Source organism: Melanerpes formicivorus, unplaced genomic scaffold (assembly GCF_026170545.1).
Source record: "Melanerpes formicivorus ecotype bairdi unplaced genomic scaffold, bMelFor1.0.p_v2 SCAF_68, whole genome shotgun sequence".
Lineage (NCBI taxonomy): Eukaryota > Metazoa > Chordata > Aves > Piciformes > Picidae > Melanerpes > Melanerpes formicivorus.
In genome coordinates, this window is record NW_027142420.1 from 1,335,702 (window position 1) to 1,359,511 (window position 23,810).

Consider the following 23,810-nt stretch of genomic DNA (forward strand, 5'->3'; position numbering starts at 1 on the left):
TTCAATCCTCCCAAGGGAGGAGGCAGCCACAGCCTCCCTGGGCAGCCTGTGCCAGAGTCTCAGCAGCCTCCTGCTGAAGAACTTCTCAGCTCCAGTCTTAAAAGGATCAATTTAAATGGTAGAGAAAGTTGTAGGTGCATAATAGTGTACAGCCTTTATCTTCCTGTCACAATCCTATGATTGATCTACTCATAATATGTGTCTATAAACTAATGAATGCTAAAGCTTGGCTCTGCAGCTCTCAGTTTGCCAGATGCCTGCTGACTGCAGGGGGTTGGATTAGCTGACCTCTAAAGGCCTCTTCCAACCTGAACCTAAGTCCCAAATGCTTGTTTGGTTTTGTCACTTCTGCCTGTTTTGAAGTTCAGACACCACAATTATTGCCTGAAATGTTTTCATTCCTAGAATCCACCAGACAAAGTACCTGGGAGCTGTGACTCACACTCATACTTAAATTAGGAGTAAACCCCACACAAAATCCACCCTGAAGTTTGAGAAGAGCCAGCATCAATCTTTTGATCACAGGAAAGGTTTGGATTAAAACCACAGGCACTGTCAACATTCTACTTCAGTCACTATTGCTCCATCTATTCCTGTAAATGACAACACAGATTCATAACTCATTTTGCCCTTTGGCAAGTGGTCAATTTGAGGGGAAAAAAAGTGTAACAAGATGAACAATGTTTATCACCTGGGTGCTCATCTGCATTTGGAACCTTTCAAGGACTGATGAAAAAGAAAGGCTGATAAAAATGTGCTGCTGAAATAGGTCTTCTTCAAACCACCTCCTCTTGTTTTACCGAACAAAATTCTTAAATCATAGAATAGCTCAGGTTGGAAGGGAGCTCAGAGACCTACTCCAACCTCCCCACCACACCCAGGGACACCTCTTGATTTGGCTGCTCAAGGCCTCATGAACCTGGCCTTCAGCACCCCCAGGCAGGAGGCAGCCACAGCCTCCCTGGGCAGCCTGGGCCAGAGTCTCAGCAGCCTCCTGCTGAAGGACTTCTTCCTCAGCTCCAGTCTGACCCTGCTCTGCCTCAGCTTCAAACCATTCCACCTTGTCCTGTCTCTTGACCCCCTGATGGAAAGTCCCTCTGCAGCCTTCCTGCAGGATCCCTTCAGGTACTGGAAAGCAGTTCTGAGGTTCCCCTGGAGCCTTCTCTTCTGAGGGAGCCCCCAGCTCCCTCAGGCTGTGCTCACAGCAGAGCTGCTCCAGCTCTTGGAGCATCTTTGTGGCCTCCTCTGGACTCTCTCCAGCAGCTCTGTGTCCTTCTCCTGCTGGGGACACCAGAACTGGAGGCAGGATTGGAGGTGAGGTCTGAGCAGAGCAGAGCCCAGGGGCAGAATCCCCTCTGCTGCCCTGCTGCCCACACTGCTCTGGCTGCAGCCCAGCACACAGCTGCCTCTGGGCTGCAGGAGGGCACTGCTGGTGAGCACCAACCAACAACCCCAAGTCTCTTTCTTCAGAGCTACTCTCAGCTCAACTGAAGGTGAAATGGTTGATAGTAAGCAGTTTGTTCTTATGCTGTACTTAAACCCTTTCATTTCTCTGGTTCTTTACAGAGTGCCTGCTGGCAGCATGTTGGCTTACAGGAGTTACTCCTTTTTGTACAGGAAGGATCTGTGTCTTTTACAGCACATCAGCCTTTTTAATTGTCTGGTGCAAATCTAACACTCTCTGAATGTTAGTGGCAGAGCTACAGCCCTCCAGCTGTGATCAAGCAAGTAGACCTGCTTTAAAAAAGGCCTTAGAGAAAGACAGCACAGCTCTTCTGTTAAATATTTGCAAACAATCTTGGAGCAAAACTATTAAATGTGAAAGGTGAAAAAGTGCAGAAGAAGATGAGAAGCAAAGTAAATTACAGGTGTGCTTAGGCTGTAGCTGAATGAAAAGCAGGAACTGGCAGCAATGCTGCATGGTCTTGATGAGCTGTTTAAGGCAGCAGATGGCTGCAGGCGCAGGATGCACTTTCTCTCAGACTCTGTAGTATCTACATCCAACTGGAGTAAGAAGCAGAGCAACACACAAGTCCAAATCATCATTCTGCCCTGCTCTGCCCCAATAGCTGCTTTAATGCATGCAGCTTTCTGAGGTAGCACCAAAGATTGCCTCAGAGAAGCTGAAGAGCAGGAAGCATTCGTGCAGTGGGAGAGGAATAGGCACACAGAGCTAAACCAAGAGAAAACAACACAAACACAGGAGGAGCAGAAGAGCAGTCAGAGGCAATGAAGGGACAGAAGCAGCAACATCACAACAGTTCTCACAGATAACTTGAGGAATTATAGAGAGGAACAGCTGACAAAAATGGAGCATTTGGATTTTGCAGCAGTGTCATTCCTACAGCCTTTTCCTCCCCCTCTTGCCTGCCAGGAGACAACTGTTCTGTCTCGTGCCTTTTGCTGTGGAGAGGCATTAGTGGGTAACCAATTCTGAGGTCTCCTAACCAAAATGACAGAGGCCTAACAATGAACACACCTGTAGGTACAGGCACAAATAAGATCTGCACTCAGAAATGTAAGCCAAAGCAGCAGAGGCTGAAGCCCTTTACCTTGGCAGGTTGTACAGGGGTGCCATCCTGAAACACGCCACGACGGCTCTCTTGCGCTGCTTTGAGAGGAGTTTGTGCCAAACAGCCTTCTTGGATCTCAGTGGCTGTTCAACCTAGGGGAAAATATCTTCTAGTACATACAGAGCAAACCTTCAACTTTTATGTTATTCCTTTTTTTGTCTTGTTTTCTCTTCATCTGCTGTTTAATGTAGTTACAAAGTGACACAGAATAAGCCTAGGCAGGAAAAGACCTTTGGGATGATGGAGTCCCCTCGTTAGCCTGACACTGACAAGGCCCCAGCTAAACCATGTTCCTAAGGCCTGCATCTACACAACTCACCTCCAGGGATGGGGACTCTAGCACTTTTCTGGGCAAGCTGTTCAAATGCCTGATAACCCTTTCAGTAAAGGATTTCTTCCTAATACCCAACCTAAACTTCCCTTGGCACAACTTGAGGCCATTTCCCCTTGTTCAGTCACTCGTTACTGGGTTGAACAGGCCTCCTTCCAGAGAGCTGTAGGGAGTGACAAGGTCTCCCCTCAGCTTCCTTTTCTCCAGCCTATGCAACCCCAGTTTCTTCAGCCACTCCTCATAAGACATATTCTCCAGACCCCTCACCAGCTTAGCTGCCCCTTGGAAATGCTCCAGCACCTCAGTGTCTTTCTTGTGGTGAGGAGCACAAAAATGAACACAGTGCTTGAGACATGGCCTCACCACAGCTGAGCACAGCAGTTACAGCTCCTCTCCATGACCTGAAGAAATGTTATTTGGGGGTTTTAGTTCATTTGGTTGGTTTGTTTCTTTTAAAATACCTAAGAAAGAATACCAGGGGCCTTATAGCTAGTGCCTCTCCCTTTGTACAAAACACCTGGAATACTGCATCCAGTTCTGGGCTCCCCAGCTCAGGAGGGGCAGGGATCTGCTGGAGAGAGTCCAAGGGAGGGCTCCAAGGCTGCTGAAGGGACTGCAGCACTGCCTGGGGAGGAGAGGCTGAGAGCCCTGGGGCTGTTCAGTCTGGAGAGGAGAAGGCTGAGAGGGATCTGATCAATGTCTATCAATAGCTGAGGGCTGGGGGTCAGGAGGGAGGGGACAGGGACAGGCTCTGCTCAGCTGCACCCTGGGATAGGACAAGAGGCAATGGATATAAACTCCAGCACAGGAGGTTCCACCTCAGCATGAGGAGGAACTTCTGCCCTGGGAGGGTCCCAGAGCCCTGGAGCAGGCTGCCCAGAGAGGTTGTGGAGTCTCCTTCTCTGGAGCCTTTACAGCCCCATCTGGATGTGTTCTGTGTGACCTGTGCTGGGTTCTCTGCTCCTGCTCTGGCAGGGGGTTGGACTCAATGATCTCCTGAGGTCCCTTCCAGCCCTTAACACCCTCTGATCCTGTGAACAGCTCAAGATGTCAGAGTACCTCACCTGTGGGACTCCTTGGCAAAGCTGCAAAATGGTCCTTTTGCCTGTTTCTAACTATGTGCATTCAACTGTTCATGTGAATGCATTTCTGTGCTACCTGACTTGTCACTTGGATGGATTAACTTGATGTGGAATGAGAACAAATGTCTCTTTGGTTTTAAATAGGGATGGCTGCTCTGCCATCCTCAGAGCAGAAGGAAGAGTTTTCACCTAATGCAAGATGCTGTTTCTGCACTGTGCTTCCTGCAGCCAAAGTTCTGTGGTGGCAAATACACCCTGAGTTTTCTCTGGAGCTAAACTGAGGCCCTTAACAGATTCCGTTTGAAACCCTGCATAAGCCCACATCTGTAGGTGCCTGTGTGAGCACAGGCATTCATGTACAAAACTGATTTTTATCCTGAAGCTTACTTAATAAAGACAGTCTCACTGCAGCCAAAATGCTGCTTTAAAGCCCCCTCCAGGCATTTCACTTTGTACCTGCTCCAGGTGATAGAGAGCAGCTGATATCCTCTGCACACGTTCCACATTTCTCTCAGGGTCAGCAGGTTCATCACTCTTCAGAATGTCTTTGTAGAGATTCAGCTGCCATTTCACAGCAGGATCATCAGACTGAAAAACCAGGGTGTTTGGGACGTCAGCAGTGGAACAAAGAGGCTGCATCTGACTTCCACCATGATTATTCTCATAGCATAGTGAAAAAAGGTTACAGAGAGCCCCACTTTGGCTGCTGCCTTTTAGTCAAAATTAACACCTGCCAGCTGCTCACCAAATGCAATTAGACTGTGCATACAGTTGAGTAACTGACCTGAATGTTTAAGCAAGGCTCTGTATTTTCATGCCATCACCTCTCTCTCTCCTGCCTAATTTGCTTTTCCCTACTGGGAAAAAAAGGGAGAGGGGAGGCAATCTAAACCTGTTGCCTTTGGGCTTTTGGACTCTGGGAAGGCTTAAAGCACAATACCCTGAATTGGGGGTACAACACTACAGGACTTCCTGAACCTCGAGAACCTCAGCCAGAGCTACAGGCAATCCATTACTGGCAGGGGGAAAAAATACAGAAGAAAAATGTTAAATAGGTCATTTTTTCTAATAGCTTTTCACATCCTTCTGCCCAGGGTGTGTTCAGAAGTGCACCCCAGCATGGCCAGGGCAGCCTCTGGGTTACCTTCTCCTGCAGGTGTAAGTTGTTACGCAAGTGCTCTTTGACTTCATCGTCGGTGTCCCTCTGCAGAGAGGCAGAAAGAAGCATTCCTCAGTTCAGTTTGTGACTCCTCTCATGAGAACATGTGGAACACACAACAGCTTTACTTCAATAATGCAACTTCACCTCTGTTCTCTTCAAAGGACTTCAGTTACCAGAGGGGCACAGAGCAAAGGCTCTCTCTGACTGTTCACCACAAACCAAAGATTAAACACTGCAGGGGATGCAAGAGAGCTGCTGGTACCTCGCTATTTCATAGGATCCCAGAATGGCTCAGGCTGAAGGGAGCTCAGGGCTCAGCTGCCCCAACCTCCCCTCCATGCCCAGGGACACCTCTCAGCTACACTCAGCTGCTCAAGGCCTCATCCAGCCTGGCCTTCAGCAGCCCCAGGCAGGAGGCAGCCACAGCCTCCCTGGGCAGCCTGGGCCAGAGTCTCAGCAGCCTCCTGCTGAAGAACTTCTTCCTCAGCTCCAGTCTGCCCCTGCTCTGCCTCAGCTTCAAACCATTCCCCCTTGGCCTGTCTCTAGACACCCTCTGCACCCACCTGGCTACAACCTCCCTTCAGGGAGTTGTAGAGAGCAATGAGGTCTCCCCTGAGCCTCCTCTTCTCCAGGCTAAGCAACCCCAGCTCCCTCAGCCTCTCCTCCCAGGGCTGTGCTCCAGACCCCTCCCCAGCTTGGAAAATGAAGTGCTAAGTCTCTTAGTAACAAAGAGGAGAAGACTTTCAAAATGCTGCATAGGAGGTTCTCTGCTTGCAGCGAGGCTACATTAAAACAAGACTAGAGTTTGTTTCCTGTATGAGTACTTATCTACCACAGACATGGAAACTGCCATGGGGATCACAGCAGCTGGCTACACACACCACTTTTTCTGGTGAGTGCACAGGTAACTGCTGGGATTGGTTACAGTACAATGATGTTTTTAATGCTATTGAGTGCTTAGTTATCTGTGCCTCAAAGATCAGTTTGCAAAGCAAAAACTCTCCCAGAGAAGACACTTACATGGCTGTATCTAGTCTTGGCCAAAGAGATGAGCTCTTGATCTCCAGGAGTGCACATATTCAAACCAATGGGAAGCATCTTTTTCAGTGCAGCTACAATCAAGGATGTCTGTATGGAGTACAGATCCCCTCTGCGTTTTGATTTCTTCCTCTCCTGATCTTGTCCTCCAGACTATAATAAACAAAGCCAGAAAAGTAAAGGACTGTAAGTCTCTGATGGCAAATTTCCCCCATATGCTCTTCCCCTAAAGGTCCAAGGAAACTGTGTTCCTGATAGAGTGCAATTGAACAAACATGCTGCATCAGAGGCAGGCTGTGCAGCCTTGAGTGGGAAATACGCAGCAATGCTTTTGGTGTGTGCCCAAGGCAGACACTGCAGTGGCAGGAAGGCTTTCATGGCAGCAGCACACCTTTGTGTGCCTTCTGCAGGGGAATCTGATTGTGTTCTGGGGGTCTTACCTCTCAAATCAGCTAAAAGCTGGGTCAGTCTCAGGGCACACTCAGTGCTCAATGTTACAGAGACAAATTCAGGGTGCTCAGACAGTTATCCAGAGCCTGAATGGATGGATGGATATCGTCTGTCTGCCCTGAGCAGTGGCAGCATTTCAAAGGCTTTGAGTCAATGCACTAACGTGCCAATTAAATAGTGCTCCTGGGAAAAGCACTGCCTGAAAGCAGAGCTAACTCGGGGATGAAAAAGTGAAGTCTCTTGCATCTTTGGAGACCAGGAGTAATAGGAAAAGGAAAACAAAGGAGACAGAGAAGTGAACAGCACAACAGAGTAACATCTTCCCTAGCTTCTTACCACGGACACTGCACAACAGGATTTCACACACAGCTTTTCACTCACGACAGGGGGAACCAAAGTCTCTAGAGCAGACCCAGAGATCCCATGAACATATGGTAAACAACAACAACATCAACCCAGGCCAGTTCTGAATTCTCTACCTAGAATAAACTCCTACTACACTCCAGGGGAGTTTGGCCTAAGATAGGATTTCAGGACTAGGCCTCCAGGCTTATGCAACACTACAAGACAGCGAATGCTTGCGTTCGACCCTCCACATCCTTTTCCCTCTGTCTATTAAGCATTACTGACTACTTGTTTGTGTAACACACTGTGTATTAGCACATGAGAATACAGCAGAATTTGTTACCAGAGTCATCACTGGGAGAGGAAAAAGGCAGCCACAGATATTCTGCTCTAGTGAGTTTTGGCAAGTCCTGGTTTCTACAGGATCACCTCTGTGTGCACAGCTGGTGTGCAGCACGGGGCAGGGCAGAGGGAACACACAAGGGATGTGGCTTCTTTTCGTAAGGAACTAGCAATTGCCTCAAAGCTTTGCTTTTGGAAGTGCCTTAGAAACAGCAGTGATGTAATGGCTAGGTCATGGCATTCCTTGTACTGTAGACTGACAGCAGACAGACAAGTCCCACAATGTGTCACTGGGCTCCAGTGGCGTCACCGTGCAGCTCAACCAAGGACTAGCATCAGAGGCACCAAAAATAAGCAAAGGAACATTTACAAATAAGGAAAATGAGGAGGTACAATTGGTTGCTTTTCTGCACCTTTGGGCTCGAGGACATTTTACATACCCAGTTTGTTTTCACTGGAGATTGATAACTTGGTCTGAACATGAGAGGTCACTCTCAAAACCTGAACATTTTTAAAGAATGAAAAGCAGATCCATTCTGCCTTTGCCATCATGTTCTGCTGGCTGGGAATCCACAGCTCCACTGATAAATGTGTAAGCAGAGTCACAGACAGCAACCTAACCAACAGTAGAATTATGTCTCTGGTTCAAAGATGAGTAAACAATTTTATAGAATGGTAGAACGGCTCAGGTTGGCAGGGACCTGAGCTTGGGACCTGAGAGATCATCAACTTCCCCACCGGGGGCAGGGACATCTCCTCCAACATCCCTGCCACAGGCAGGGACACCTCTCAGCTAGACTCAGCTGCTCAAGGCCTCATCCAGCCTGGCCTTCAGCACCCCCAGGGAAGAGGCAGCACAGCCTCCCTATTCTCTATTCTATTCTCTATTCTCTATTCTATTTCTATTTCTATTCTATTCTAATTCTATTCTATTCTAAACTTCTTCCTCAGCTCCAGTCTGACCCTGCTCTGCCTCAGCTTCAAACCATTCCCCCTTGGCCTGTCTCTAGAGCCCCTGATGGAAAGTCCCTCTGCAGCCTTCCTGCAGGATCCCTTCAGCTACTGCAAGGCAGCTCTGACGTTCCCCCAGAGCCTTCTCCTCTGCAGGCTGCACAGCCCCAGCTCCCTCAGCCTGTGCTCCCAGCAGAGCTGCTCCAGCCCTTGGAGCATCTTTGTGGCCTCCTCTGGACTTTCTCCAGCAGCTCTGTGTCCTTACTGTGGGGACAGCAGAACTGGAAGCAGGAGTGGAGGTGAGGTCTGAGCAGAGCAGAGCCAAGGGGCAGAATCCCCTCTCCTGCCCTGCTGCCTACACTCCTCTTGATGCAGCCTAGGATAGGATTTGCCTTCTGGACTGCACAAATGCAGAGTTGGCTCACATATATTAATTCATGTATAAAGACTATTCTATGTCTCATATATATATCCTATATAACTAATGTGACTTTTTGTTCCCTAAATAACCCACTGTGCTAGAAGGACTTCAACAAGCATGATGATACAATCTGATTCCTGGTGGTTAGGATGATGGGATTTATATTTGTAGTATACCCAACTCTCCTTAAGCCTTCAGCTCCCTGCTATTCTAACGAGACAATTCACTGAGTCTTGCCTTATATACCTGGGGAACTTTGACAACTGCAAAGCATGAAATCAGGTCTCTTAATACAACTGCTCACTTCTTACCTTATGCTTCCAATGAAATTGATTAAACTCTCCCCAGCACCAGGGTGAAGATGTCACACCTCTCATCTTTAGTAAAGATCATTCAGGTAGGATTTTGACTTTGGATCTTATTTCAGCTTTTTTCCTGGTTCTAACCCAATCTTCTGTGCAGCCACAGACAGGGTATAGTTTAGGGCACAGGATAGGGCATGTTCCTCCCATACATTTTGCTTGAATATCATAAGCCAAACCCATGCTTCTGATGACTCTACTTAGGCATTGCTTTCATGGCTGCTTCAATATATATACACATTAAAAAATGAATATATATAATAAATATATCTATTATAGATAATATATCTATATATATATATACACACATGTTTTTTATATGTATATATACACACATATAAATCAGAATGCAAAGAGACAGCAGAGGCAGAATGCACATCTGAAGTAACCAGAAAAGGTAAATTCACTACACATTTTAAGAGGAAGTAACATGTGGGAGTGCCAAAGGGAACTGCAGCTGCTCTGCTCAAATGCTGTCACTTGAACTTGGGAACAATTTCCAGCAGGTGGAAGCTGGGCCTTCGACTTTGTGACGCCACTGCTATGATCAATGGAAAGAATGCTTGGAGCCTGCTCATCTCTAAATCTAAAACAAAGACACATCATGCACTTTGACCTGTACCTTTACTTGCATAGCCTGTATGAAAGAAAAATAAAGGGGAAAAAAAACAAAACAACATAAGTAAAAGAGATGAAAAGATGAGAATTTTACAAGTTAGTAACAAACTTACTCAGCTTTATCAGGACAGCAAAAATAAGTATGCAGCTAAACCAACAGATTAGAAGTGCAAAATCAAAGGAGGCATTAGTGGAATAGATTTTACTCAGCTTAAACCTTATGCAATGATTGAACATCTGAATTCATCTGTCGCTACTCAGCACTGCCATTTGTTGCCCCAGCACACAAGGAAGTGCATCTAGTAAGCAAGCACAGCAGTATGTTAATTACTGCATCTCTTCCCTGCATCATGAAAAGCAGGAAGTGGCTGGAACTCTGGGCAGTCCAATAGTGATAAATATTATTCTCATTAATACAGCTCTCCCTATCTCTTTTCTCCAGCAAAACATGATTGAGAAAAACTATGTTTAGACATGGCAATCAAAACACCCCTGTGAAGATGGAGCAGTTCAGTTATAGATGTATTTTCCCGCTGCATAACTGATTATTGGGTGCTGAAGACAGCCTGAGAGAAAACTTGACTTAAGCTCCTATCTCAGCAGTGCTTATTTTGAGACTGCTATTAAAGATTCAGCTGTAGCTCTCAGGCAGGAGTTTTTTCTCCCCCCTGTATATTATGTTTCATAGTCAACACTACATCAGCATTGTGCCAGGCAAACTTAAGAAGCTAACAGGAAACCCAGGTAGTTCTGGTGAGATGGCCAAAAAGGCAATTGTCGCTCATTAGAATCATGGATCAGGCATGGGAAAATACTACTGTTGGTTAAAAATGAACAGAAACCCCACAGATGCAAACAAGCCTCCCCTCCTCTGACACCTCCAGCAGTAACTTTGTTTTCTGGTGATACTTGGATTGGCCTCAAATTTGAGGTTGAAGCCAAGCTCTTATCAAAATCTGGGTTTATATTTCTGTCACAGTAAAGAAAGCCAGCTGCAAGCCAAGAACGTCTGAAACACTGATCATCAGATTGTGTTAAGCACCCTGCAATATTCAGTGTCTTACTCAGGCAAAAAGGAAATTTCAATTGGAAATTTCAGCTGTGTGAAATCAGGAGATGCTACACAGACCTGGCTTGGCAGATAGAGACGGGAGGCAAGTCAGGACGAGGCACTGATCACAACTAATTTATTCAAGGTGACCATCAAAGGAATCCACTCTTGATTTACCATCCTATAGCCAAAGGAATTTAGTCTGTGCAATTGAAATAGTCTCAAAGGAGAGCTAAAAATTCTTGCAGGAAATGCAAACACCAAATTCTCTATTCCTCATCCAGTTGCAAGTCCTATGTGTGCTGCACGTTACCCATGGGTGCCAAGCACAGTGTGGTGGCGTAACACAAACTCACGTTTAGAGAGTGCCTCAAGTTTCTCTAATGGCTCTCTTCAAGCGTTTGTGTTGTTTTGTTTCTTAACAAATAGATTAAAAATATCAATAATGAAGGCCAAAGAAAACTTCAGTAGGATGTGCCAGTGTTTAGCAACTGGGGTTACAGAGCCAGGCAGGCATTCCTTTCCGTGCCAGAATTGCCCACGCCTGTGTTGCAGAGCGGTTATGCAGACAGGAGCAGTCACAGCTCATCTTTTACACCAATTAACTGTAAAATAAAAGAGCCCATCTTGCTATTTTACCAACAAACCTATGAAGGGTTCAGAATAACAGGTGGAGCTGGATGTGTTTAAGCATTTCCACACCTCTCTCCCCAGTCTCTTATCTCAATGCAATCTAAGTTCCCAGTCTCTCTCAGACTGAAAGGTCTCTAACTTACCATTCCCCTCCGAGCATTCTGCTGCCATTTTGTTTTAGAAAAGAAAAATTAGAACACTTGCTCAGCTGTTAATACATTGAGTTGAGAAAACAGTAACAGAGTTAGTATGGTATCATCAAAATACAGAGAGTACTTCATCACTTTACTGAGTGTCAGGATGAGCCATTTGTGAGCACTGCTCTACGCTGCCGGTGCGTAACGTACCCTGAATTCTTCATCCTCAGCATTGTTTTGTTCTGCATAAGGCAGGTGAAGATCTAGAACCTTTCATACATGACACAGCACACCTTACACACTGCTACTGTCACAGTGTCTTGTATCTCAGTCTCTGCTGTAAGACAGCTGGCTCAAGCAGTCCCAGATCAGCAGGGGGCCTTACTTCTTCAAGAGCCTCCCGACTGTTCTCTCTCAGGCCGACTGTTAGTAGCCGCTGCTCATTTCTAGTTACCTCTACATCCCCATGCTTGATAGACACTGGGAATGACTGCTTCCACTAAAACCACTGTGAACACAGAGGAACTGAGCAAGAGGAGCGTGCTACTATTCTGTTTGCATCCTACACTCTCAGAGGGATGATAACAATAACGTTCCCCAATGTCGTGTCCTCGAGTGATTATCCTCTGAGGCTGTAAGTACCAAACCTTTTCAGAAACCCTGACATTCAGTTACTTAAGAGAATTTCTTCTTCATTCTAAACTCTGTAGTCCTAGGAAAAGAACAAAATCTAAATGTGTGCTTTACTGAAGCTGCTCAGTTTAGAGCACTTAGATTGTACCTCCTGAACTGTCATCAATCTTCTGCTCAGGAATCCTACCTAGAAAGCCAGTACAACACCTCTCAAAGACTCCTCATGTCCAGCAGCTTGGTGTTTAAATCCTTGTGAAACAAATGCCTGTCTAAATGATCAGCTGTTCTGCAATCACTCCTGCAGGTATGGAACCATATCAATGCAATGGTCAGTCATGAATAATACTTCTACTTCTTCCTACATGAGCAGTATCCATGCACAGGGATCTTGAACACTGTGCTGTGACAGCAATATGCTTACCAAAAATGATCTGCACATAAAACCCTATCGTCTCCCTGCAGTGTACACTGCTATGAAGAAAAGCCTGTGCACAAATACATCTACATCCCTCTTCACACACACATAGATATTTGTAGGGATGCATTATGTAAAACCATGACTATTTGTCTATTTCAATAGCTGCACCAGACATCTGAAAATGGGATTTCAAAACTAAGCTCTTTCAAATGTGGGTCACAGAGATGGTTGGTGTCAAACTCCTGTCACCTTATGCAGAGTGGAGCAGCAGGAGGGACACCCATTCTTCATTTTGTGAAGGTTTCTCTTGTCATTCCTGCCATGACAAACTGACTAGAACGTGGCAGTAACACTTCACATCAGGTTCTTCTATAGTCTATCTATCATCTATCTATCCATCTCACATAGCCATCATGTATTATCCTATTAGCAATATTGCAGCAAGACACCATTGAGATTCAACATGAATCACTTGATTCCAGGCCATTTTGGCTTGGGGTTATTTTTAATGGCACTCCTAATTCTTGGCTTATCAGGCCAATTCCAACATACAAATGTTGCAGTATATGTATTGGATGTGTGTGTAGTGATTGCCATATGATAACTGTATGGAAGTAGGTGTGCAATTGGTTGTCTAACAGCCTGGGCTCTGGCCATGACTAATGAGGATAATGGAAGCATTTCAAAATCATTACACAGTTTCCAGGAGCTGCATCTTGGAAACAAGAAAACACATTAGAAGCTTCCTTTTATCCAAGTATGGAATTCTCTGTGTAGTTTGAATTGCACATTAGGAGATTCCTTTTATCCCTCTATGGAATTCTCTGTGTAGTTTGACTCACACATGAGGAGATTCCTTTTATCCCTCTATGGAATTCTCTGTGTAGTTCGAATTGCTGTTCAGTGTCAGTCACGAACCGAAGAGAAGCAGCAAATCTGCTGCTGCTGCCTCTTAACTTTCTAATCCCAGGGTTTGGCTTTACCAGTTTTCAGAACATTAAAAATAGAACAGCAGAGGAGCAAAAGCTTTAAAGAGAATGACGAAGTATAACAGCACACTTTGTTGACTAAAAGTGGGCTAAGAGGAGTTAGGTTACAGACCAAGTATAGGCAGATAGAAAGGCTAACCCCCACCTCTTTTCAAAGTAGGGTTGCTCCAAACACCTTACAAATAGGAATAAACCACAGAGCTCTTCTCTACTTTTTCCAACACTGATCTGGAATTTGGAAGTGGCTTCAGCTGAGCAAGGCAATGTTTGTCAGCTAGTGTCAAAGCAGCTGTTTTACCTTGACAGCACATACTGCCTCTATTGTGCAGCTAACAAAGAGACTGCCCAGCCACCATGTCAGCATCTTGTCGTAGTGAAAGCGAACACAAGAGAGAGGAACGTGGTTCCTTAATGGGAAACAAGCACAGCTGCATGTGTGGCCTGCTGTGTGTGTGAGGAAAGACAGCTGACAGAATAATCCTGACTGGTGGTCACAGCCCCGAGGGCAGGCAAACCACCTGGCTGTTGTTAAACAGTCTACCTCTCTGAAAGATCAACAACCCCTAGTACATACTACCCCCACATTCTTATGCATGTCACTTCCTCCAGTCACTACCTTGACTTTATTCTCGTGTCTTTGACTGCTTAGCAGGCATTTAGGAAGTAGCTCTAAGGTCCACAGCCCCTACTTTGCACACCAGTTGTCATATCTATCATCAAAAAAGTAAAACTCAGGTTTTGCTGCTTCTGCCAGCACAGCAGCTGCAACTAAGCAGATTTCCAGAGCTTTCTTACAACATACTAAACACATGCTGAAGATTTGACTGGTCCACGAATTTTCATTGACTTACTTTGGACATCTTGCTTTTGGTGTCTCCTGTTAAAAATGCCAAGTTGTTGATTTCATTCTGAATCACAAAATTTTGCTCTTCTCTTTTGAAATTCTAAAGGTTGAAAAACAAACAAACAAACAAACAAACACCACCACAAACACAAAACAAACATCAGAAGTTTAATTCATCTGCAAGTGCTCCACTTCTATCTAAAGGCAGAGTGGGATGCAAAGTATGACATTTTCTCTTACATGTGATTTACACCACAGGATGAAAACTTCGGCGACCATCCGAAAGAGTTCGTCAGAATCTGCGTCAGGTTTCTTCAGCCAGTTTGCTCTAGTTACAAGAACAAGACAAACCCCAAGACACTTCAAATTAGACCACTAAATATAACAATCTCTATTTAATAACATAAGGTTTCACCTGTATAGTTACCCTTGGAAATTCATGATGTCCCAGTCTGAGGTGGTTGCTCTTAAGAGAGCCACAAAGCAGACCCCCAGAAGGCACAGAGTGGCCAGGAGGGTATTGCACTGTGTAGTATTTGCATTTCCTCCCACAAACCCTGCAGCTCTCTACATTTGGCTGCAAAGTTGTCTTTCTCTTGCTTCCCTTTCTCCTCCCTGGACCTTACCTGGTGTGGGGGGGAGGGTAGTTCCAGGCTTGCCTGTGGCCTTCAAGGCCTGACTAATTTTGACTGCACAATCTTGGCCTGTTCAGGTCTAATGCCAGCGCTGCCTTGCCAGCGAGGTCTGACATGGTAAAGGTTTGTGCTCATCTAGAAGCAGCAAACAATTCTCAGTGTGAACTGGTTCACAGCATCAACGACCACACACAGGCAGTGAAAATGCTCCTAACTAGCCTAACATGCAGCAACACCTAGAAACCAGAAATGGGCATGATGGTGTACAGAGCAACCTTGCTGCTAAGGAGGGATTAAGATACTGCAGACACTGAGGCATTAGAGACATTCCAGGTGCTCTTCTGAAGAGCATCTTGGGGTGGTGTTCTGGGACAAAAGGCAGGAGAAGTGTAGGCACAGAACAATCCTTCAGTCAACAGCTGAGGAGAAAAACCTTCTGGTAATTTCCAAGGCACTACAAGACAAATGATTAACATCTTTGTGCTTCATCTACAAACAGAATGATGCAATGGAGGTAATTTCCACCCCCACCTCCTTTCATTAAGAGTTAAGGAGTTAGTGTCTGAGCTTTTAGCTTTTGCTTTTGTAACATCCCTGGGCTGCAGGGGCACTTAAAGCAGGGCTGGTCAGGACATGAGAGCTCAGCTGTAACAGTGCAGCTCCAAACCAACCAACTAAGCCAAATGCCTGAGAAAAAAGTGTGCAAGTGTGCATCATTCCATAAGTTCAGGTTCTTAACGTGCTCAGGAGCTGGTTCTCACACACCATGGGAAGCATTGTGCTCTTTCTGGTCAGGGGCTGCAGCACATCAGCTGATTAATTACCTAATAAACATAGTCTAATGATTTCTTTACCTGTTGTTGTCTACATAACGTATCAGCATTGGGTAGAAGGCATAGAGGTCTCTACAAAGAACAGCAAACTCATCCAGAATGAGCAGCTCGGCTTCTTGGGTGTCAGCTTTACTGTCTGCTTTCAGTTGCTCCTCTTCCATCACAATCTTTATAGCTTTCTTCTTCAGTTTGTCCAGTGTTGGAATAAAGTGAGTTTTGAGCAGGTCAGGCCTGGCTTTGCTGATGATGGGCTGAGCATAAACTGTACACAAAAACATTAATGCACAACTGAAGTTTTTCATTCATATGAACGCTGCAGTGCTAGGAAACAGAAGTTCCATTCAGGTATTTCTGCAGATCATAAACCTATCACTAAAACAATGAATAAACATTGCAACAACTGTGCTTATCAAGAGCTTGAAAGCCAGATACTGGGTATATATCAGATGATAAACACTCCCATCTTACACCAATTCAGCTCCCATGCTTTTGGCAAGGCTGTGGGGGTTTGCACACAATGTCTGAAAATACTCAAAGGCAGCACTCTGGAAGAATTCCTTTACCTCTTTTGCTTGGGGCAAGGTGAAATGGAGAGAATGAATGTAGAGTACAGACCCAGTTTGTACAGCCATTAGTAATTAAATGCAGACCACCTGAATGAAGAAACATCCTTGCAAGAACCACACCAGAATGTTGTCTCCTCACCTAGATGAGCAGCCTCTACAGAAGTGCAAGCAGTGGTCCCTATAATTAACAGCAAACTTCTTACAGCACTTCAGTGGAACAGTTACTATTAGTTAGAATCACTCTGAAAAGCCAGCACCAGTGGTGCATTGCAATCCAGCAGGGAAGGCATTCCCTTCTCACAGGTTTCCTTTAATCCCTTTATTCTGCATTATACTCTTACACTGCTTAATATGAATGATAACATTTGCTTACAGTAAATGTCTTTAGCTAGCTACCTACCACAGGTTGCAGGATATTTTGAGACAGTTTTCTGCTCATTTAATAGCTGCCAGTTACTCAAAGCAACTGATTCTGAGCTCGGGTTACTCCTGGGATTATTTCACCCTATTCATTTCCTTTCTCATCTGCTGTTTCATTCAAGGGAATCACAGGACTGACAACCTCTGCTGCAACACTCAGATCTTGGGTGTCTTAGAATAGAACAGAATTAACCAGGTTGGAAAAGACCTTTGAGATCATCCAGTCCAACCTATCACCCAACACCATCTCACCAACTAAACCATGGCACCAAGTACCTCATCCACTCTCCTCAAACACCTCCAGGATGGGGACTCCACCACCTCCCTGGGCAGCACATCCCAAGGGCCAATCTCTCTTGCTGGGAAGAATTTCTTCCTAATCTCCAGCCTAAACTTCCCCTGGCACAGCTTGAGACTGTGTCCTCTTGTTGTGGTGCTGGCTGCCTGGGAGAAGAGACCAACCCCCACCTGGCTACAACCTCCCTTCAGGGAGTTGGAGAGAGCAAGAAGGTCTCCCCTGAGCCTCCTCTTCTCCAGGCTAAGCAACCCCAGCTCCCTCAGCCTCTCCTCCCAGGGCTGTGCCCCAGACCCCTCCCCAGCTTGGAAAATGAAGTGCTAAGTCTCTTAGTAACAAAGAGGAGAAGACTTTCAAAATGCTGCATAGGAGGTTCTCTGCTTGCAGCGAGGCTACATTAAAACAAGACTGGAGTTTGTTTCCTGTATGAGTACTTATCTACCCCAGCTCTCCTTCCTTGCTCTTTGTAATTACAAATCATTATTATATGTGATGATTTAGAGGCTAAGTGCCTTTAGAACCACAAAGTTGCAGACCTCCAGGAGGATCAGAGTATCCAGGAGGTGGACCAGTAAAGTGTATTTCGTTCCCATAAGTCCTGCATCCCTATCAAATTGTCCCCACTTTCAGTTTTCTTCCCCTTTTCCTGCCTCTCTCCTCCCAGGAGGACACACAGGCTGTTATCCTTTGCAGGGGAGGCCTGGTGTCAACCAGTTAGGCCTGGAGCTGCCAAGCTGAGCTTTTGCTGTGTCACATTGTTTTGGTTTGCTGTGGGGGTGGGGGCAGGAAGGCTTGGATTTGTTGGCCTGGTTCAGAGGGAGGTTTGTGTGAAATTTGGCTTAATGAACTTCTGTGTTAAGCCCAGACTATGGATTTTGGTGTTATTTTATATGCTTTGTGCTGTTGTATGTAGTTGTGAATTGCATTTCCAGTTCTGTGCAATGCAGTGTGTGAGCATTCTTCTTTTGCCCTTTCTGGAAGAGGTAAAAGGAAATCTGTCTGGCTCTGAACTCAAGCAAGATATCACCCCCAGGTAATGTGCTAAAGGACAGTGAAATAATCAAGCATCACTAGATAGAATTACTCTTAGTACCTGCAATTCTTTTCATCCAAGATGCTTCATCTATTCCTAGGTTGTTGTTGATGATCTTCAGGATGTTTCCAAGCACGATGCTCAGGTGCTCAGACGTGATCCTCGTGCAGCAGGGCCCGGCGCTCTGCGGAACGCTCTCCGTCCCTCTTTCCCACCAGTAGGACAGGTAGTTGCACAGCATGGGTAAGATAACCTCGATGACATGAGGCATTTCTGTGTACCTTGCCCCAGACTCTGCTAAATCATTGATTTCCTTTATCAAGCCATCCAGCTGAGGGATTTCTGGACACATCTCTTCCACTGTATCAGGCATACCTAAAACTGCAAGGAGGGGCAGAAAAGCAAGAGGTTAAACCACCAAGTGAGAGAGAACACCTACACTGATCTCTGTTTAAACCCTCTATACAAACAGCCTTGGCACTCAGGACTTCCTGTCAGCAGGGCAGACACGACTATGGCAAGGCTTTGGGGTGCAGGCAGGTTTCTCATGTAACAAATGAAGACTCCCTGATGATGTGCACACAGCATAACGAAGAGGAACCACAGGAACAGAATTGTTATGCTTCACTGTCACACAGGCTAAGGCACAACTCTGCCCTGATCAATAATTTAAACAGATTTGCTTTAGTCTATCACCTTTGCTTTTTAGCACATTGCATCCCCCCTCCCTTTAGCTGCACTTGGACCAAGTGCTGCTGATACAGAATCACAGAACATTAGAGGCTAGAAAGGACCTCCAGAGATGCTTGGTGCCATGGGTTAGCTGTTTGGGTGGGCTGGATTGGTTGATGGGTTGGACACAATGATCTTGAAGGTCTCTTCCAACCTGGTTTGGTTTATTCTAATAAAGGTTTATTCTAATATTCTAATAAAGATCATCAGGTCCAGGCCCCCTGCCAAGGTCTCACCATAAGGTGTCCTCTGATTATCTGGTGGGCATCCCAGCCATGCAGCAGTCCAGAACTGAGAGCTTTTGTCAGTACTGGGCACATTCTGCTCATTGTTTCCACAAACATTTACCATTTCCTTTCCAATTTGCAAGAGATGAAATGCACCTCAGGGAAATGGAAACAAACAGCTCAAAGTCATGGGGGAGATCAAGATTAAACCAGACAGCTTCTGAACTCTGCACAGCTGTCTCCCAACAAGAATGCAAGGGAAGAATTCCAGGTCTCAGATGCTTGGATTAGAAACTGAAGGATGCTTACTCAGCAGTTACCAGCCCACCATAATCTACTGCCAGTCACTGCAGCAAAATCAGTCTGACAGGAGCAAAGAGCTTCAGTTTAGTGGTTGTTAGAACAGTACTTACTTGCTCTTTCTCTTGCACTTTTGGTGTTGAAGACAGACAATGGGTTGTAATGGTTGAGAGAAGGTTCAAGGAACGCTACCGGAATGGCTGCTGCAAGAGATGCTAAGCACTCACCAAGTGCAGGACGCTGTCTGTATAGGAGAGACACCAAAATCACCTCAGAGGAAAAGTCATCACTAGGTTTTCAATGCCTAGCACACACTAGCAAACAGCCTCAGCATCTGTTGCTGACTTAGTTTATCTTCTTAATCTGTTTGACAATTCAGAAAAGTTTTGTTTCTCACCTGACTGAAATCAAAGTGGTGCAAGAGAGAGGGTTTTAAAAAGCAAACCAGCTCCACCAAAGCACAGAGTAGCGCAGCAGCACAGCACCACAGTGCATTAGAGGCTGGAAGGGACCCCCAGAGGTCATCCAGCCCAACCTCCCTGCCAGAGCAGCATCACCCAGGGCAGGCTGCACAGGAAGGCATCCAGGTGGGGCTGGAAAGGCTCCAGAGAAGGAGACTCCACAACCTCTCTGGGCAGCCTGCTCCAGGCTCTGCCACCCTCACTGGCAAGAAGTTTCTCCTCGTGCTGAGCTGAAACCTTCTGTGTTCAAGTTTGTCCCTGTTGTTCCTTGTCTTATTCCTGTGCACCACCCAAAAGAGCTTGGCCCTCTCCACTTGTCCCCCAGCCCTCAGCTATTGACAGACATTGATCAGATCCCTCTCAGCCTTCTCTTCTCCAGGCTAAACAGCCCCAGGGCTCTCAGTCTCTCTTCACAGGGGAGATGCTCAAGTCCCCTAAGCATCCTCGTGGCTCTTTGTTGGCCTCTCTCCAGCAGGTCTCTGTCTCTCTTGAACTAGGGAGCCCAGAACTGGACACAGTATCCCAGGTGTGGTCTCCCAAGGGCAGAGTAGAGAGGTAGAAGAAGTTCCCTAGACCTGCAGGACGCTGCACTTGTCCTTATTGACCTTCATGAGGTTTGCCTGCAGCCAGCTCTCAGCCTGTCCAGGTCACATTGGATGGCAGCACAGCCTGAGGGGTGGCAGCCAGCCCCAGGTTTGTATCACCAGGAACTTGCTGAGGGTACTCTCAATGCCCTCAGCCATGTGGTTAGAGATGACCTCCAGGATGAGCTGCTCCATCACCTTCCAGGGCTGGAGGTGATGCTGACTGCTCTGTAGTTGCCTGGGTCCTCCTTCCTGCCTTTATTTAAGACTGGAGTGACATTTGCTTGCTTCCAGTCATCAGGCACAAGGAGCAAATGCCTGTAGCCAACATCACTTTATTTTGGCACTCTTGATGTCATTTCTTTACTGGGTATTTGTTTAGCTTCACACACTGCACCTCTTACACAGGGAAAGATGAGAAACATTACTGCTGCTCACCAAGGACTGATTCCATGACTTCATGGTGCTCTGTCTGCTCTGCTCTGAAAGAGCCAATTCTGCACTCCCCAACACAGCCTTCTCATTTCCCTACTTGTCTGTTCTTAGCTAGCACTAAAACTCAGCATCTTGGTAAGTTGGAGGAAGCAACTGGTCCAGCTAAAAATAAACTTCACCGTAAAAATAAAACTAACCAAGGCAAATCAACAGCAAAAAAGCCTCAGCCATGGTCATCATCTGGCTGCAAAACCACTGCTGCCAGAAAGAAAGAGGAAGGGGTGGAAATGGAGGCCCAAGAAACTCTGCAACAGTCCTCTTCTGCATAAGGCCAGAGCCATGCTGGCTTAAAACTAAAGGTAAGGAACATCTTGAAGTTCTGAAGCAGTGTTTATGCAAGGTGCCTCCCAGAGCTGGTCACACTTGACATACAGGCTGGACAAAGGCAGCACACACCTTTTGTCCTCTGAAATCCCACAGGGGTTTTGAATGGACATGGACCTGTTAGAGGCAGGTCACAAAAATGATCAGAGGGATGGAACACCTCCCCTTTGGGGACAGGCTGAGGGAGCTGGGGTTGTTCAATCTGGAGAAGAGAAGTCTTAGGAGACCTTACAGTGGGCTTCCAGTTACTTAAAGGGGACCTACAGGAGAGATGGGGACAGACTTTTTGGCAGGGCCTGTAGTGATAGGACAAAGGATAACAGCTTTAAAATCCCAGAAGACAGATTTAGACTGGATGTAAAGAGGACATGTTTTGCACTGAAGGTGGTGGAACACTGGAACTGACTGCCCAGGGAGGGGGCAAATGGTAAATTTTGATTTCAAGCCATGCTGGGATGTGCCAAATAGGCATCTATACACCCCCCAACCTTGTTTGCTGCAGGACAAGCCAAAGTCATTGGCAGAAGCAATGGCAGAAGCAATGGCAAATGGCCTCAGAGAGCTGCAAAACATTGCAAGAAGGGATTCTTGCTCACTTGGGTGCTACAAGTAACATGATTGACATAATATTACTCTGTTCCCAGGGTGTATTTCATTCAATCCCAGCATTGTTTAGTCTGAATAACTCTTCAAGGCAGCTCCATCACTCACTGCTAAGTTTTGCTGAAATACTGAGCAGTGTGTTTGAAATCCTGCCTCCCACCTAGACACTGATATCTGCCTACAGCCTTAATTTAAGAGCCAGAGTCTAGTGAAAACCAAACTAAATGAAATTCACAGTTGGGAACCTTGCAGACAGCCTTAGGAGGCTAATTAATATCCTTGGGTATATCTGCTCTTATCACTCTTCCCTTCTAGGAAGACAACTGCAGTAGGAGAAAGGGATGCTGCTAACATCAATTTTTAATGTAACTGCTCAGTGCTTGCAGCTCTTGACAATCCATTGGAGGCCTGTGCTGTGAGCCCTTCCCCTTGTGAGGCAACTCAAACATTCACCTTTTATCTCCTGTGAGAAGAGTCTGATTGCTAGTCAGGGTAGGGCTAATGTACTGCTGCCTCAAGGAGGATTTAAGATTCCCAAGCCCAGAAAGAGTGGAGCTCTGTAATTTAGTGATGGGTGCATAAATGACTGGATGTGGACACAGAGAAGAAAGCTTGTGTGCATCTGCAGAGAGGAGGAGGAAAGAGACAAATCTACCCATCAAGACTGCTCTTGCATATTGCATGAAAGAATCAGTGACTGAACTCTGGAAGGCAGGCAGTGGAGACCTGCATTCTTTATACTGGGCAAAGCATCTCCTGACCAGACTGGAGCTGCATTTCCTCCAGCTTAGTCTCTTTCTCAGGTCCTGTGGCCCTTCAACCTTTCATTCTAAGAGGTCATGAAGAGCACCTGGCCTGAAGGTTTTGGAAGCACAAGGAAGGCTTATGGTGACCTCAGCTCCTGTGCCATCATAGGCCAACAATCAGAGTCCTCTTTTCTCAGGTAGCACTCATGGATTGGAGCCTCTTAATGGAAGAGGATCCAGGGCTTGCAACTAGATGCTGAAAGGAATTGTAGACCCTGCTCTGTTTTAAATGCAAGCAACTGAGAAAGTGATTTCTTTTGTAGAGTCAAAGGCTGTCAAAATGCTCTACATATGCTCAGGAATTTATACCCAGGACAACTATTTTGAGAACTCTGTATCAGTTCAGGTGTGAAACAGACACAGCCTACTTAGTACTCAGCCTACTTACCACAGCCACAGGCAGCAGTCCAACTTTGGGAACCTTAGTGGCAGCCCATGGGAAGATGTAGCCTTCCCTGGGGAAAACAACTTAGCTCCCTGCCATATGCATGCAGCATGAGGCTTCTGCTTTCATTTAGTTTTTGTTGGTGGCTTTGTTTGGGGTTTGGTTTGGTGGTTTTGGGGTTTTTTTGAGTGTGGAATGGAACTCCTGAAGATATCACAGAACCACAGAACGTTAGAGCAGCTACAGTTCCAAGAAAGTGTCCTTTAAACATGCTCAGAGTGCTTCAGTTTCACCTTCTGTACTGCTTGATTACCAGAGTAGCACACTCCTGAGGGAAAAGCCACCACATGCACTTTACATGCTGAGATTTTCATTCCATACCTTTCAACATAAATGTTCTTTCCAGTCCCAAGGGAGTAGAGGCTACAAAGAATTCTGTAGCATGAAACTTGTACATCACCCACTAGAGGAAAAGCAGAAGAAGATGATCAGCATTTATCCAACTGAAGGCTCCTTGCTGCAAATGAAACATCTGTTTGACACAGAGCACTGCACACTGGTAGGCTCTCAGCATTCCAGCTGTGTTCTTTAGCTTCAGCTGATACCTCCTCTGTCAGCTACATTCATTCCAAGGTCAGAAGAGCCTCTAAGAGGTCAGCAGATTCTTGCTAACACTGCAGGTTATCACCACTAGCAGAAGCCAAAGCCAAGCTGAAGCACATCAGGCTGTG

General features: G+C 46.0%; 1 protein-coding gene across 6 annotated transcripts in view; it reads right to left on the bottom strand.

Moving 5' to 3' along the window:
- Positions 1–23,810, bottom strand: part of RYR3 (ryanodine receptor 3) — a 230,660-nt gene that overhangs the window by 34,466 nt on the left and 172,384 nt on the right. For 3 of the 6 annotated variants that reach the window (XM_068162893.1, XM_068162892.1, XM_068162891.1), the window contains exons 64-74: positions 23,461–23,542; positions 19,535–19,665; positions 18,223–18,543; positions 15,870–16,110; positions 14,621–14,708; positions 14,388–14,480; positions 9,680–9,694; positions 6,169–6,339; positions 5,131–5,190; positions 4,443–4,574; positions 2,553–2,665 (exon numbers count right to left, since the gene is read on the bottom strand). In XM_068162893.1, the coding sequence (XP_068018994.1) occupies positions 2,553–2,665; positions 4,443–4,574; positions 5,131–5,190; positions 6,169–6,339; positions 9,680–9,694; positions 14,388–14,480; positions 14,621–14,708; positions 15,870–16,110; positions 18,223–18,543; positions 19,535–19,665; positions 23,461–23,542 (1,447 nt within the window). The remainder of the gene's footprint in view (positions 1–2,552; positions 2,666–4,442; positions 4,575–5,130; positions 5,191–6,168; positions 6,340–9,679; positions 9,695–14,387; positions 14,481–14,620; positions 14,709–15,869; positions 16,111–18,222; positions 18,544–19,534; positions 19,666–23,460; positions 23,543–23,810) is intronic. The other 3 variants (XM_068162895.1, XM_068162894.1, XM_068162897.1) reach the window with 1 other exon arrangement.